Source organism: Pseudopipra pipra, chromosome Z, assembly GCF_036250125.1.
Source record: "Pseudopipra pipra isolate bDixPip1 chromosome Z, bDixPip1.hap1, whole genome shotgun sequence".
NCBI classification, from domain to species: domain Eukaryota; kingdom Metazoa; phylum Chordata; class Aves; order Passeriformes; family Pipridae; genus Pseudopipra; species Pseudopipra pipra.
The window spans coordinates 14690857-14708293 of NC_087581.1; the positions used below are offsets into that span (position 1 = coordinate 14690857).

General features: G+C 39.0%; 1 protein-coding gene across 1 annotated transcript in view; it reads left to right on the forward strand.

The window, feature by feature from the left end:
- Nucleotides 1–7248: 7248 nt before the first annotated feature.
- NDUFS4 (NADH:ubiquinone oxidoreductase subunit S4) overlaps nt 7249–17437 on the forward strand; it is a 47349-nt gene continuing 37160 nt past the window's right edge. The window contains exon 1 of the mRNA XM_064641943.1: nt 7249–7413. Coding sequence (XP_064498013.1) covers nt 7328–7413 — 86 coding nt within the window. The 5' untranslated portion in view covers nt 7249–7327. The remainder of the gene's footprint in view (nt 7414–17437) is intronic.

Consider the following 17437-nt stretch of genomic DNA (forward strand, 5'->3'; position numbering starts at 1 on the left):
CGTTGCTTCATTAACATACATTTTTATTACATACTTTCAATAATTTCCTGCTAATCTCTCTCAAAAAAATTAGGAAGCCTCTTCCTTCAATGAAACTGGAGTCATTCAGTATGTACCTGTAGCTGATGCCATTCAAAAAATGGACGGATAAGAGAAGTGATAAAATTTGAAGTGATAAAATTTCTCGTAAAGAGCAGTGGTACTCTGCACACTGCCTCTTCTGAAAACTGACTACAGAATGAGTTTATGAATCCAAATGAAATTTAGATCAGTGAGAGAAGAGCTTCAAATTGCACAGAGCAAAGAAAAGAAAATAAAGTCACAAATCACACAAAAAATGTTGGTTTCAAGACAATTCTATACCTTTAAATAAATTAATAATTAACCAAGCAACGTTTCTCGGAATTTATTTTCATAAATTTTTAAATGTGTATATTTATTTTAACTTACCGATGATTCCTGTTTTATAAGGAATTAGGATTCTTTACCTATAAATGTAAATCTTGTAGGTATATGGGATATATAGAGTATAAACAGATACAAAACTAGATAGAATACAGAACTACAGTAAGCATATAGAGAATATATATTCCATAGATATAAATAAATCAATACTTTTTAGTGATATACCAAGAAAAATTTCTTAATTTTGAATGAAAGGGAAATAGAGTTCAGAAAACTGGTACTTCTACTGCACTACATCCTATTATATAATATAGTGTTTCCAGCAATATTACAGAATGGTGATTTTAAATTCTTTTATTCCATTTTAACTAGTTTAGGTGGCGGGGTTTTTTTATCCTAACTACCATGCATTATTTCACAAAGCTCCTAAAATCTCATCATTTGAATTTAGGATTCAAAAACTATGCAAAATGTCTGTTATAGACTTCTATAATGGTTGGTGACAGAGAAGTCTTTTACTTTTTGCAGCACGAACTGTAAGGCCAAGGACCAGCTGAAGTCTTACTCTGTCAACACTGGAGGGAAACATTTCCTGAAATCTTAATTTTCCAGGAACCTCAGGAAAAGCTAAGAAAGAAGAATGTCTATCATTATCAATCAAGGAGTGTCTGACCTGGACAGCTTAAAGGACTAGAATCTCTAAGAACTGTTGTCCTTTTATTATTCTAAGACTCTTCCACTAAGAACAACCTAGGATCTTTCAAAAATCGTATGAGAAAGCAGATGGCTATAAAAATTCAAAGACTACAGTCTGCTTTACCTCCAGATTTGGTTTGGTTTTTTTTTTTTTTTTTCCAAACAAGAGAGAAAGAAGACATAGAAATTACCCTACAGATGTTAATAATTGTCTGGGGTGGGAGTCGGGGAACAGGGAGGCTGGCTTCTAAGTAAACAATGCAAAAAAAGAAAAAGAGGTCCCTGCTGATGTACAACAATAAAAGCAGTTTTCTCAGCAGTGTCAGCTTAGCAAGCCTGAGGGTCTGTATTTTAAATCCCAGTGGCCTGACGTCACTCACCCTGATGGTGTATGTGGAGGAAGCTCTCTCTCCACAGTGACCGACCTGAAAAGTGTTTTCAAAGCCCAGTGGGCTAATGTCACTCACACCAACGGTAGACGGTGGGATCTCTCAGGGTGGCAGCCTGGGGGAAGTGAGCTGCAACACCAGCAGCCGACCATCACTCACTCTGATGGCAGGGGGTCAGCTGGGATTCTTTGGTGGCCTCCCGGGCAATAGTTAAAAAGAAGATTTTGGTTCACATGTCAATGTCTAACTTGAAAGCAGTGAGTATAAAAAGTGATTTTTTTTTTTTAAATTGTGTTTCACCAGTGGCAGTAATGCAGCCAGGAAGGGGAGTTTCCCTGTGAGGGCGTTTGATTGCATGTGAAGCTTACAATGGGGCTGACTATGCCTGGTTTTAATTTTTTTCTCCTGTATGAGCTGAGATATTTTCTTCCCCCGTACCAAAGGGGGGGTGAGGGGTGGAAATTAAATCCAGACAGCTCCAACTGCACTTTACATCTCATACGCAATCAAACAGACTTTGAGAATACCTTCAGCTACCTTACCAACCTGCCTGCCATACAGAGAATGTAAATAAATACTAAAATCCCAAAACATCATGTTCTTATGCTAACTCATCTTTTAATGCAGAAACTTACATTTGAGGAAAATTCTGCGATTAAATTTACCCTGACTCCTAAAGTATGGTAAGGTTTGCAAAGGACTACATAGGTCTCTGTCCCACTGCAAATACTAAAAAAAAAAAAACCGCAAGCATAAGTGCAGGTATTTCATCAGTAAAATAAATTATTTTAAACAGAATGAAACCAAAAGAATCACTACTTGCAAAGGAAGCTCTTTACAAAGATAAACTTTTCAAAATAAAATTTTCAAACCAAAACACAGTATTTTAAAAACTAGATTTCCGTCCTATGAGAGTTATTCAATGTGAATTACTTAGTGTATGCGAAGTTGTCATGCTTGAATGTCCGAACGGTCAGAACCTGAGAGATATTCAACACTGAAATTATAGTTTCTGTATGTAAAATCAATGCAACCAACAAGCAAAATGGAACTGGGAATACATACAGCTATAGCCAGTATAATCAACTCTCTTGTATGTTGTATCCCTTTTCTACCAGTTCTTCACCGCATTAGACTGTTGAGATCATTGAGAGTGATGCTATTGTTTCCTACATAGTTCCTCTATGCCACCCAGAAGAAAACAAACTAATTCAAAGCAACAATACATTAAGGAATAGCTCTCGAGTTCTGCTTTTCATTGTTAACTGTAGTTCATTTGAGACTATGAATTTATTTGTACCAGAACTGATTTGCTTGGGCATGGAGTAAAGCTATGCAACTTCAGTCCTGCAGGAAAAAAGTAAAAGGTTAAATTTTCTTCTCTAATTCTCACATATCTGAAGAAAGACTATGATTCTAACTCTGCATAGTTAAGCTAATAAATTTTCTCATAGAGTGAGACAATAGGAACTGTGAGCATACTGTACAGCACAATAAGTGTTGGCACATGAACTATTTCAGTCTTGAGGGACAGTGTTTCACAGTATATCAGTGACAGAAGATCAGCTTGCAGCCAGAATTATGAATGAAAAGTTTAAGCCTTTGTGAAAGTATTGACTTGGAATGATACTTCTGCAGTCACCTCAAAAATTGATGCATTGAATATTTTGGGGAATATGGCATTTAACACTTCATTTTCTAAAACTGCTGTGCACACAAATTCATTAGTTTAACCTAAGACATGATGATTAAAAAAGGTGTTGTATTATATGGGTGAATACATTTACACAAATTTAAGCCAATCAGATAAAACAGTATACATTCGGCCTATGCAGGAGTATTTTACAGGTCTTCTTATTAACTCCTGGAAGTAGTGGGAGACAGAAAAATTCATGTCTCTCCCTTTCTCAGGCACCAGACTGCAAGGGACTGTTGGTGCATATTAATTTCACAGTAAACTGTGTGCTTGGAATTGTCACAAATGCTGTCCCTGGAGAGCTATGGTTATTTGTCTCGTAATAGTCTCTCATGATTTTGTGACTACTATACAATAATACTTCATCAACAAATGCTACGGTTACTTTTAAATTAGTAAACAAACACCGTAAGGATCCTTTTGTATATCCCTGATGCAGCTCAGCTTACGTGGCACTGCGCACATCGTGGAGCTAAAGTCTTTCTCCTCTTCTTCCCTACTCCAAAAAAAACAACCTAAAACCCAGAATGGCCTCATCCACACGGCTTATTAGGAACAGTCCCAGGCCCACGCTTGTTCCCAGACTGTGCTCAGACATTGTTCGGGATGGTGCTAATTGGTCAGGGTCAAAGCGGTTCCAGGGACTGTGCTAGCAATTAGCAGCACATTCACTTGCACATACTCAAGCCCATAAGCTGTGATCTAGCACAGGACCATCCCGTCTCTGCTGCCAAAGGCAGCTCCTGAATTTGGCACCGTCCTTTGACACATTCAGTTAATAAGGTGGCATCTTCAAATTCCAGCTGCCGTGGGCTACCTCTGTGCTTCCCCCACCCAGATAAGAGGTAGCAGGGAGAGTAGAAGTTCAAAGAACTGGGTCATGTGAAATATAGGAGCCTTCACGTGCTGCCCAAACCGACACCATCTCTGACAATGGAAGACAGACAGAAAGCTGGATCTACCCAAAAGATCTTCAACTGAGCTACGATAACCTGCCAGCTGATACAAAGCAGAAAGACACAGACAATTTACCTCTGTTTACAATGGAGCCCTCAAGGGCAATGAGCTTCACTAAACCACTGGTGCCTTTGAACAGCTATAAACTGTTCCTCTGCTTCCAGAAATTTCTCCTTGCTAAAGCACCACAGAAGAGAAAAGTCTGGATTAGATTAGTAAATCTGAGTTGGTGTGAATACTGTAATCAGTCACCTATTGGACAAAGGCTTTAGACAAGAGAGAAAAATTAATGAATTTTGTGAGATGCAGATATTCTCACTATGTCTTATCTGCATGTGACTGAAGTTCTAGTGTCAGATAACATGCATCTGATAACCAATACAGCTGGAAAAAAAAAAATCACAGAAAACTTTGGGAAACAGTTTTTCAACTGTTTCTCTCAAACTCCCTGGAGAAAAACTGGTAAGTTCAAAAGTTTGGAGCATTTGCCACCTGCACTTAACAAAAGACACCCAATCCCATATAAGCCGTTTCAATTCATCATTGCTACAAGATTATTCCTGTTGTCTGTCTTACTACAGCTGACTTTGAACATATTCACTAATGATTGAAAAATTAATTTTAAATGGTCCTGTCTGTAAAACCCACCAAATTTGTAAATCACTGTCATTATTGGGTCTCCGTATTACGCTGTCCAGAAAGATTTTTCCCTTTTCTTCTTTTTCTGCAGCATTGTTGTTGTTTTGAAAGGGAAAAGAAGTATACTTTCATTTTCCCATAATTCAGAAATATTAAATGGGAAGAAAGCATAGAAAATTACATATATAGAGTGGAAAGTTTGAATAGGATGACTTGCAGTTACCTAATAAAAAGACTATGAAGTAATGGCTCTAGGTCTGGCATTTCACTAGAATTACATAATACAAGGCTGTTGTTTGTTTGTTCTCATTGGAAACTAAAGCTCTGTTGATTTGATACTGTCGAAGACATTTGCTGAAAGTTTGTTTAGCATTTCATTAGAACTATTTTTCCATTTCCCTTTATTTAGGGCACGAAAATACTGAATTTACTTGCTTGTGCAGAATTTTTGTATCTGACCCTGTCAAACCGTTCTGTCAAAACTGAGCGCAAGACTTGCTTCTCCTGGAGGAACACATAAACAGTTAGTCAAAACCAACAGGGTTTTCCTCCAGTTGGAATGACATCACTTTTTATCCTTTCTTTAACAAACTTCTAAATATTTTTTCAGTTTTTCAGTAAAATTGAAGCCGAAAATGTATCTAAGCTTTTTTTTTGAAAATGTCATCAGATTTTTAAGATAAAGAGAATTAGAGTAATTTTGGGGATACCATCTTTTTTCACCCCCAGAACCAAAACCTTTTCAGTACTTCACAATGTTGCAGATCCTACTGTAACATCATGTGTTTTTGGAAACTCCATTTGAGCTTTTGGCACTGAACATAATCATACTTGACTCTTGATTTATAGTAACCTCTCTTCTTTAACCATGTCCACAGCACTGTAATTCTTCCAGGGCCTAAGTACTGTTATTTACTTGCTGTTCATGGTTAATGCTGTCTACTCTTTTATATGGTTCCAAATCATGGGTCATCTACTGCCACCACCTGCGACTCCTAGAACGCTTCCATTAACGCTGTCTCCGTACAATCCTAAACATCCACTGGTCAGATTATGTGACCAATACATCTGTTCTGGAACAAGCAGCAGTCACAAGTATTGAGGCCATGTTGCTGAGAACACAGCTGTGTTGGGCAGGGCACGTCTCAAGGATGAAGGACCGCTGCCTCCCTAAGATCTTGCTTTATGGTGAACTTGCCACCGGCTGCCGCAAGAGAGGAGCCCTGAAAAGATACAAGGACTCCCTGAAACAACATCTCAGCCTTGGCCATATTGATCACCATAACTGGTCTACTCTGGCCTCCAATCGGGAGGCCTGGAGACACACCATCTATAACACTGCTGATGCCTTTGAGAACACATGCAGGATCACCCTTGAGGAGAAAAGACAACGCAGAAAGAATTGTGTCTTGCAGAATATACCACCTAAGGAGTCTTTCTGCTGTGCCTTTTGCAATTGGACATGTCTATCTCATATTGGCCTCTTTAGCCACCAGCATGCTTGTAACAAATGTGGATAGAGCCTTTCCCAAACCTTTGTTCGCGAAGCCTAGCCATGAACAGAACACATGATGGTTAATGTATTAAAAATACAACTCTAAGAGACATGGGGTCTTGCTAGCCTTCCTTGCTTGAATAAAGGAAATAAGGCCAGAATTGTTTTCAAAACAGAACAGAGCTCCTAAAAGTATCACAGTATGTTAGAGACTAAGAAGTATGTTAAAAACAGGTGCAAGATAATGTACCAGTGATTCCATGTCTTTGTACAGAGTGTACCATTTTGTCTGTGAAAAATAATAGGAAAGAATGGGGCGAGAAATACTTGTCTCTGCATCCCCCCACCCCCCTCCCCATTCCCAGGCAGAGGTCTCCAGGCACTGGGGACACCCGTGCCTGGGAGTCACCAGCCAGCCCAGGCATCTGCCCTCCCTTGGGCTTGTCCCCTGCCATTGAGAACCATAGAATGATAGAATTAATTATTAAGGGGTTGGAATGGACGCTAAAGATCATCTAGTCCCAATCCCCATACGATGGGCAGGGACATCTCCCACTAGACCAGACTGCTCAAGGCTTTATCCAACCTGGTCTGGAACAGCACCAGGGTTGGGGCATCCACAACCTCCCTGGGCAACCTGTTCCAGTGTCTCACCACCCTCACAGTAAAGAGTTTCTTCCTAACATCTAACCTAAATTTCCCGTCTTTCAGTGTGTACCCATAAAGAAGATGGTGTCACAACCAAAGCTGCCACAAAATGTTTCTCTCACAAACGTGTGGCTGAGGAAAAGCGGCGTCTGTGCCCAAAACACGTGAACGGCTCCTCCCAGGGGCTCAGGGTATCAGGTCTGCCCTCCCTCCGTGCCAGCAGCCCTTGTCGCTCCTGCTTCTGCCCAGCCCTCTCTCCATGTCTCCCAGTCCCTGTCCCCGTTCCCTTCCCCGTTCGCCCCTCCCACCGCCTCTTTCCGGCCTCGCCTTCGCGTTTCCTGCCGGGGCGGAGGAGGTTTGTCCCTGCGGCGCCGCCGTCTCGCAGCGGCTGTGCTCAGCGTCATGGCGCCGTCTCTCTCAATGTCATCGGCCCTGAGGCGCCTCCTCGCCTGGAGCGGTGCGGCCGCGGCCCGCCCGCCGCCGCCCAGGTAACGGCAACGCGGCCGCCCCGCCGCCCACATGGCAGGCACTGCGGCGCCCCAGTACCCGCGGGGGCCGGAGGAGCCCGTCCCCGGCCTGGGGCTGCGCCGCGGCCGTGCCGGGCCGGGGGGGCTGCGCAGGGCCGGGCCGCGGGCGGGGGGCGGCCGGGCGGGCGAGGGGCAGAGTCTTCCGACGTGTCTGTCCGTGTCTGCTTTGCGTGTCTGGGTCTGGCCGTGAGTGTCCTTGCCGCTTGGCTAGCGGTGACCGCCCGCCCAGTGTCCTTGCGGCGCCCGAAGGTCGAGAGCTGGTGACAGGGCCTCATTGCCGAGGAGCCTCCCTTCGACAGCAGCCCTTCTCCAAGATTTGCACCTCACTGTCCTGTTCTCTACCTTGTAGCCTTTCCTCTTTACCCCCTCCTCCAAATACATTACCTCTTTATGGGGGTGCATAGCTGTTTCTTCACTCATCTCCTAAAAATAATGCGGGAAATAGCTGTATAGTTTTTGGTGGCTCATTGTTGTTTGTTTCTTTAATGCAGAGGTGTGTGTTAAAAGGCCAGTACGTGACCTATCGTGCAGTCGAAGATGCATGCATATGTTTCCTGCTGTGCATCTCAAAGGACTTAGACTTCTGTAAGACTCCCTTCTGGCAGTGAGAAATAAAGTAGTTCAATGCCATTAACTGTGATTTGGAGGTTTTGCTTTTCAGTCTACTCGGGTCTCTACATATAAACACAAGTTAGTTTCAGTAATTTTATTTAAATCTGTGTGGGTCTTTATACATGTATGTATGTGTGTGTATATATAAACACAGAGAAAGCTATATATGCACACATAGAGAAAAAAGAAGTATAACCATATTATTTTTTGACATTTTTGTGCTCTCATTGTCCCATTAATTCCTTCTAGCTTCTCCTTTTTAAAATGGCACCTGTTTTATGGCATTGAAAGTTAGGTCTCAGTCTCCTAAATATGCTCTTGAATCTGTGAGTATGAATTTTGCAATTCCTCTATGCTAATGCAGAAACTTGCTGTTCGTGTTTGACTGCTTGTTTCTGCCCATCTCTGTGGTTTTGACAGAACTGCTGCCTGTGCCATGTGGTAAATTGGGTCAGTCAAGTGATTCCGGTTAAAAATAATTCTGTTTGTTTGTTTTAAAGTTTTACCACTCTGTGTTGAAGTAGTTATTTCAGAAAAGATAGTAGGGTGTAGCAGGGGTGGGTATGAACAGCATGGAAATGTGAGGTAGGAACTCCTAAGTAGGGATTTCTTTTTTGAAACAGTGCCTTAGGTTCCTTCCCTGCCACAGAGGGAGTAGAAGAATTAGTGTCCCTTAGTGCTTTTAGGAAGAGGGATGTTGAAAATACTCCAGGCCTGAGAGGGACTGGAACTTATGCTTCACATTCCATAGGAGAGTGGCCTTATCATGAATCAGGGGGTTTCTTGGAGAAGCGGGAGAGAAGAACATTATGAGTTTGTCTTACTTCAAGTTTTACACAGCTTTGCAGTCATTGCTTATTGGAAGAGGGAGAATAAAGTTTTTTGTGGATTGAGGAAAAACTATTTCAAAGTTTTGACACTATGAAGGAATGGTGGCTGCTGTCAGTCATTGCATAATTTTTGTAAAGTAATTATTTTCTTGATTAAGTAGGCGTGAAACTTAACATCTTTCCTCTTGTCCATTACTGTTTTGTATGAAAAGAATTCTCAACCAGCCTCTGTAGTCTCCCTCCTTGGGAGTGAGAATCAGCGTACATAATTACAGAAAAGGATTTAGTGCTCTACATTATAAATTCAAGATGTCTTCCTTTACTCACAGTGAGGTAATAAAATTAGATGGAAGTGCATGGGAGAAAGCGCATATCTTGCTTTTGTGCTTTGTCCTACTTCTTGTAAGCCAACGTTGGGTTTGTTTTCCTTTGTTAGATACCATAACCTTTCTTAGGGAGCATGTAATCGCTTGTATTTTACCAGAAATCTAGATAAATTTCAGTGCACAAATAGATGCCTCAGAGTTTGGCAGTTTATAAGTCCCATTTACAGCTTTAGTGTCTCACATCTCCCAGCCTCACACAGTTGAATCTTACTCTACAAACTACTTATTTTCCAGTTATAATGATCAGCAAGTGTCCAAAAGCTAGTGGTTTGCAGCATATCTTGCAACTGGATATATGGATCCTGAAATACTGGTTTCCTTTCAGAAAAGTGTTTTTTGACAGATACACTTTGGTACAAGTAGCTTCTTTGTTTCAGAGTATATTTAAAGTATTTGTCTGTCTAGTTTATTATTGGAGTAATCTATGTATTTGTCAAACTGTAGAAAGAATGTACTATACCAGTATGCTAGATGTAGGTCTTAAAGAAAATAAAGTAAATGAAGGCATTAGAATTACTAACAATAAAAATGGTTGCTGTTCTTAGGACATGACTGAAGAAGATGCTGGAATTGTCAACTGTGAGGGCATTTGAATGATTTTTACATCACTTCAACAGTTTGCTTTTGTTTACTTAGATTCAGGGTAAGGTTTGGTTGGTAAAACTTTGTTAAGTTATGGTTGCATGTTATTTGCCTAAATTAGGTTATGAGGGGAATATAGCTTATTGTTTGAACATTGTAGGATTAAATTTTAAACCTTCAAGATATATTTTTATTTGCAGTGGGGTTTTTTTTTCTGATTTTTGCATGTGAAACTTCTCATACTTCTCCAGTTTTCAGAACTTCAATTAAATAATAATATATCTTCCCTCTGATTTTGAAAAGAATTCCCAAGATCACTTTTCAAGAGTTACAAGAGAAATTCCGTTCTGATTTTCATGAGCAATATTTGGTTCTTAGAAATTTTGTGACATCTTCTAATACTGATTTTTCAGTACGTGTTTAAGCTCTTTAACATATGCATGCCCAAGCTGCCTGATGATTATAAACTGGTGACTGGTAACACAACATGGGAATAAGTGTTCGGTCCAAAGTTAAGAGAACATGCAGCAACATTCCTTGTATTTTTATGAAGTTCTGAGTGCCTGTTTTAAATCAGTTGTGCAGTGGTTACTGAGCCCCTCATTTTATCTGGTGGTGAGCCAAGTAGACATCAGCACGTGGCTTGAGCTCATTCGGAAAGCAGAAGTGCATCCTTAGCTTAAGTCACATTTTTAAACTTTCATGTTCTAAGATCTGTCAAGGTTTCAGGAGCTTGCAATTATGTTGAACACGCTCTCTGGAGTTTGACCTAAAAACTGCAGTGTTTCCTTGTATTAGAAAATACAGACAGGTGAAGCTGGGAAAAGAAACTTCAAACAAATTTCTGCTGTCCTGGGAATCAGATGTTTCTTTCAAAACCACCAGTAGGTCAGAGAAGCCCTTTATATCACAATATAAAGCCCTTTATATCTGCAGTCAGAATATGGAGATATTAATTTCTGTTCCAGAAGCAGAATATTTTGTGTGTGCAGGTGTAATACCTGACAACATGCTCTCTACGTTTCATGATAATGGATTTTTCATGTCATTTTTCAGATGGTTCTCTAAAATATGTTACCTTCCTCTTGTAATTCTGTTTAAAGACTCTGAGTATAATAGCAAATGTTTTGCTAGTTTATCATAAATAGATACCTGAGGTTATGAAAGCAAGTAATTATGGACACTTATGTAGTACAAAGCCTGTTATTCAATTCATACTCAAGAAACTGAGGAAACCTGGAATGCCATATAAGTCTCAGTTTTCAGTTAATGTCTATTTAAGCAAGCTACCCCTGCAGTAAAAAAAGAGGAAGATATTTTTGTGGCAAAATAAAGGACTTATAAAACATAGCAAAAAAATGTAATTTTTTATCTTGTCCTTTCCTGAAAAGTAGAGACAATGTTTATTAACATTTTAAAAAAAATTACTTCAAGATAATTAGCTTACTCTTTCGTGTTATTGTTTGGTTTGTTTTTTTTTTCCTTTCCTCAAATAATGTTGAGGTTTTTGTTGCATATCCTTACCAAGTCATGCGTTAAAACAGAGCTTAGTAGACTTCCCAGAGCTAGATCTGCATAGTACAGAGAGCTGTATGAGGATGAACAAACCTCTCACTGAACCTGGTTAATAGAAGCACAATTTGGCCAGTGTTAGTACTAGCCAGTGTGAGATGTTTGTCAAGTTTAGAATAAGTAGCATGTTGCAGCAGTTGTATTACTTATTACTTCATCCACCTGTAATGCGTGTCTCTTACTTACATTATTCCACACAGTATATGAGAGTGTGTGTGGTGATGTTAGGTTCAGAAGTTTCACATCAGAAGTTTCAGTTTTCATTAGTAAAAACCATAGTTCTGTAGAATTGAATGTTCTTAAAATTATTTCCAGTGAGACGTATCATCTGCATAGAGTACTTGGAATAAAATTTGAAGATAACACCAGGTGAAGAAGTTTTTTGCAGTCTTGCTTTTGCTGTGTGAGTGGTGTTTATAGATAGTTTCATTTTGGTTATTCACAGAGGAAAAAGACCTTTTAAAATACATATTTGGCTGGAATTTTACCATTTTATCTTGAATATCTGTTTTGTTTTTAATATATATCAGAGAAGCTACAGTGAATCACACTAGCTTACAACACAATAGCACAACTGAAATCTGGAATGAAATCCCAGGGTGTTTTTTGGACATGAAATTCTGGTGAAATGGAGAACTGGAGCAGGCTCAAGATGAAAGATGTGGAGAGACAAATGGACATAGACAAGCGGAGAAAAAGATGAAATCCACTGCAGTTTGTACACTTAACAGACATCAGTTTAAAAAGCAAGACTCCAGGCAGCACTGAGTGTTTGTCTGATCTTACAGACACCCTCAAGCAGTGGTTTGGGAGTAGATGTTTCGTATGTCTAAGTGTTTAATTCATTTAAAATCCATTCCCTTTGACTCTGTCCACATGGTTCAAATAGTTATTTTGTGGTAAAGAGAGAGTCTAGGAGCCAAATCTTGCATGTTCACAGTGGCTGAAAGCAGCGTGAACAGCTGAAAGCAGGTTAGGTATTGCAGTCACAGGTCCTTTGATGACAACCTGGTGTCTGGCCATTGTGAAGAAAGGCCCTCTTTCCCTATCAATTTTGCGTACTTTGAGGGAGAGAAGAGGATATTTCTGACAAGTAGGATGATTTGAGCCCTCTTGCAGTCCTTTATGTAGGATCTCAAAGTTGCTAATCTACCGTGACTTGAATAGTTGCAACAGGACAACATACTGTCTTATTCTGGGCTTTTGTGTTGTTCATGGATATTCACTGTTATTAGGATGTCAGAGTGACTCTGGTGAACTGGAGTGGTATCTTAGGTATCTTAGATTTCCTGCTTTTGCCTTCTCTGTTTGGCATTATAGGAAGCGGGGTGTAGGAGCGCTCCTTGGAAATAGAAAAAACAAGCTTTGGAAGGCCCCCATGAAGTCACAAGAATGTTGGATGTAGTAGAACATGGGAACAATAGGATGTTGCTGTCAATGTGAATTCTGTCACAATGAAAAAGTGAAATACTATGTATCATAGTTTAGTAGTGAGCTCAGATCAGGATCATTCTAGTTCTTAAAGCTGTGTGGGATTCCTGTAGTGTTTGTGAAAGTTGAACTACTTTCAGTATTGGTCTCTGTGTTGAAGAGGACAGGTAGAAAGCTGTGCAAGTAAGAGGGGCAGAAAGGGAAAAGGATGGGACAGCCGAAGATTGAGAATGGAGGCAAGGAAGAGGTGCATTGTTGTGGAGATTGCTGTTTTTCTAATGTAATTATAGAGAAGTAAGTGGAGCAGGCATCATGACAGCAAGATGTTCCTGATAAAGCTTCTTAAATTGCTGTTAGTTACTGGGCATATAACTTTGAGTGCCTTATTTTAATTACATTCAGTTCCTTTACTTTTGGGATTAGAAACCCGAAGAGAGAGGAGTTACGGTCTTCAGCAAGTGAAGGTTTAACAGAGACAAACAGACAGATATTTAAGGTATATTTGTGTTGAAAGATAACAAGCAATGGGCTTGCTTCTCCACTAAAACAGCTGTAAGTTCTTCTAACCAGCTCTGCGGCAACTAGTCATTGTGGGCTCAGAACTGTAGGTTGCTTACCTAAAGTTTGGCATACCTTTAAAAGGGCATTATTACATGCGATAACAATTTTTTTCAAAAATATACTGATTTGAGAACCTAATTATCTTCACTCTCCTTTGAATATTTGAAGGGGAGTGGAGATACAAATAAAACCCCAAAACTGCACCAAAACAAAAAACAAACAAAACTCCAAAAAAGCTATGGAGGGTAGTGGTGAAGTTTGTTGCCAATAGTATCCTAAAACAGAAGGACATAATACTTTCCTTCAGGGACTAAACTGTTTAAAATAGATTCTGATACTGTGTTTGAAAATGACACTTTTCAAGACAATCCACCAAATGTTTTCAAGACAATGCACCAAACATTCTTTATGGAAAAGGCTTTCATGTTGGTATTTCCTAATGCCAAATATTTGATATCTTGAAGTTTGAGAAATATACTTGTAGAATTTGTTGCAGTGAGTCGAAGCACATTTTTTGTCGAATAAATAATTTAATAGTAAGATTGTGAAATGTCACGTGAATACATGGGAAAGGGGAATTCAAATACCAGCTGTCAATAGATAGAATTTCAAATCTATGTTAGCAAAATAATAAAATTTGCTATAGTGATGGAGGTTTAATATATACTGTTCAGCGGGTTTAACTCATCTGTATTTGACGAAAATTACTGTTTTAAGAGACTGAATTACTGAGAGGCTTATATAGTTAGCAGGGAAGCATGAACCTGCTCCCAAATAGTTTTTAAGAAAAAACAAGTTTAAAACAAAGTCTTCTTTTATACTAATAATTTCAGTAATTTGTATAATCCTTAAGAGCTTAACGTTTTATATGTTTTACCCATGTTTTTGTCCTCATGGCGATACACTGGATTTGGATAAGCTTTTAAAATTATTTTGTAAGCATTTGATTATGAGCGTGTTAAAAAGTATACTTCCAAACTGTCTTAAGATCACATCCTTTATTATTTGTCATAAAAGATACTGCTAAGCTAGCAAGAGGCAAGCTGAACAGTTAACATTGCCTTCTTTATAATGCGTATTTCCATATTTCCTAAGAAATGAATGGTGTTATTTCTGCCTGACTTACAAAGTGTAGTTGTTCTCTCCTAGCAGTGTAACAGTGTATTTGTGTACCATTTTGTCATTAGCCGCTTCCTAACTGCAGTAGTTTCTGTGTGAATCTTCCCTTGACCCATGGATGATGTTGAGAAAGTAAATTAACTTTTGACTCAATAAGACAGACTGTAGGCAGCTCCAGAATGTGTGTGGGCAATCAATTCTTGCAGCTGCTTATTTTTGGAGTATTAACATGAAAGATTTCATAAACAGGTCCTATTCAGTTTTTTTTAAAATCAGATTTCATATATTTTTTATAAGATATTTGAAGACCTGTCTTTTATGAATTTATTCTATATATGAATACTTCTGATAATGTCATTTGTAATAAGTCTACTGAAGCAATCTTCTACTAAATGTTAGCAATGCTATTTGTCTTGAAGTCCAGACTAAAATTTTGCTGCAGAGGATGGCTGTTTAATTTTTCATCTTTTCTATATCTTTCAGTAGTTTCAAAGGAAAAAAACAAGAAAGCTCTTCATGCAGTAGCTCTGATTGTTCTGTCACGCACTCGAAGAGTATTTGTATGTGCTGTGTAAGTTATAGGAAGGAAAATTCTGCAGCAGTGATGTTTTGTCATATGTCAGTGTTTGTGCCTACCAGAGAGAGAGAGAAATAATCTGAATGTTGTTGTCTGAACTGGAATTCAAGAATAACGTTTACATTTGAAACACCAGTGTTGCCTTAAGGGTTTACTCCACTTTAAAAAAGGGTGAGTAATACCAAGACTAGCAGTCTCCTTTCAGAGAGCTAACAGGTGCTTAGATAGTAAGAGTATTAAAAGAAAGAAAGAAAGAATAGAACTAGTGGAGGAGAGGATCAGTGTATAGGTAAGAATACAAGGGAACACACAAATAGGATAGCTAATGAGGTTATTTTAATTCTCAAAGGTGAGTTCTCAAAAATGCTTGTAAGATGTGTTTACATTAATAAATAATGGTAAATGGAAAGAAAAGTTATTATTGAAAAACAGGGCACTCAAGTTTCTTTGAAAGTAGACTTAATTTATGTAACTTGGTAGTTTCATTATATTACTCTTGTAACACAAAATAATTTGTCCTTCAACAATTTAAAATATTGTTGTCCTAAGATTGCAGATGCAGATATGCAAAAGAAAGGACTTTTTTTTTTTGGCTGGTGCCATGTAGTTGTTGCTTGCACTTGTATGTAGAGTAGAAGTTAAAGTTTTGGTGTGATAATTTTTTTTAAAACTTCTGTTGGAAACACTTACATGGGTTGCTTACATTTCAGCCAACTATTTGTTTTCATCTCAAGACAGATGTATATTGTAGAAGGTATTTAACCACACTGGCACCCACAACTAAAAACCTGTGTAGTTAGTACGTTTTTAAAGTAAGATTTAAAACTAGTCATTATAGAGAGACTACATAGAAATTAAGTCCTTTGCTTTGGTTGCAAAGTAATGAGGCTGAAAAACAAGTGCACCTTGCAATATTATATACACTGGGAAAAAAATCTGTATTTGATAGGAATTAATGTAGCAAAGTGTCAGGGAGCAGCAAGGGCTGTCTGCTCCTGCAGGTAAGGCAAGCTGGGAGCTGAAGGTGACCACAGCAAGGACAGTGCCCTTACTAACAAGGATAAGAGCCAGAGCCAGGCCTGCAGGTGGGTGCACTAATGATGTCACTTAGGCAAGGGCTGAAGACCCAAGGTGAGTTTTTAAATGGAACTCCAGGGCCAAAGGCTGGAATCATGGAGGTCCGGTGTGAGGTCCTGTGTGAGGCTGGTCATGGCCATTACCACCTGTTAATGCCCTTAGGATCCTGATGCATGGTCTGACAGAGTGTATCTTCAGGATGCTAATGTTACAGCACTTGAAAGCTCAAATTATGTTCTTGCATCTAAGGTGGCATGTAACTCTGGAGTCAAAAATATATTGAAATATCATGGGGGTTGTTTCCCTCAAGGGTGTGTGAAAAGGAAGTTGGAAATATGTCAGCAAAAGAACAATGTGAACAGACTGGTCAAGTGATGTGATTAAGGTGTGTGGCATAATGGAGAGTAGCTAAGGTATGTGATAACTGCGGAATGGCAACGGTTCAAAGGGGAATTGAGGACGAAAGCCTGATGTCAGAAAGGAAGTTGAAGAGTAAGGTGGCTGAGACAAGGCGAAGTTCACAAATCAAGTGTGAAATAAAATCATACACAATAATATTAGCTACATTGTCCCATCTTCATCCAGAACAAGTGGAGAGAGCATACAGTTCTGAAAAGTGACCCTCTGTATGTCGCATTCCATTTGTGAACATTTGACTGTCTCTAAGTGGCTTGTACTACAAACATAAATTAATATATATCTCTTAAAACAGTTTGTCATAGCTGCCCAACAGCTGAGGCCTACTAGCCAAACAGCTTATTTGACTTTTGTGAACCATTATAAACAAAGATGTAGTTTTCCAGTAACACTTTAAATTATTCTTTTTTGTGCTGTAGTTTGCAGCTCAAATGTTTGAAAGCATTAAACAAGAAAGAAGTTGCCTTTGTATATATGCCATATTTTACAGACTTTGTATTATTAGAATAAGAATTAATTAAGCTTGTAAGTGCAGTCAAATGGAAAGGCTAAATCAGTAGGAAAGGATAGGGAGGAAATACAGGAGGACCATGCTATGCCAGAAATCAGTTGGCAAACACAGAGGAATCTTTACTTTTTTTTTTTGTTAATTTTACATGATTCAAAGGCTCTTTTTCAAAATGCACAAACTAAGGCAGAGGTGGGTTGTGGAACATTAGTTTCATTCCTCACAGTTTTGAAATTAAACCCTTTGACTTCTGTTGTTCTTTTTTATAAAGAGCATATTTTTTAGTTTTGTCAAGTTATATGGATGCCTGAAT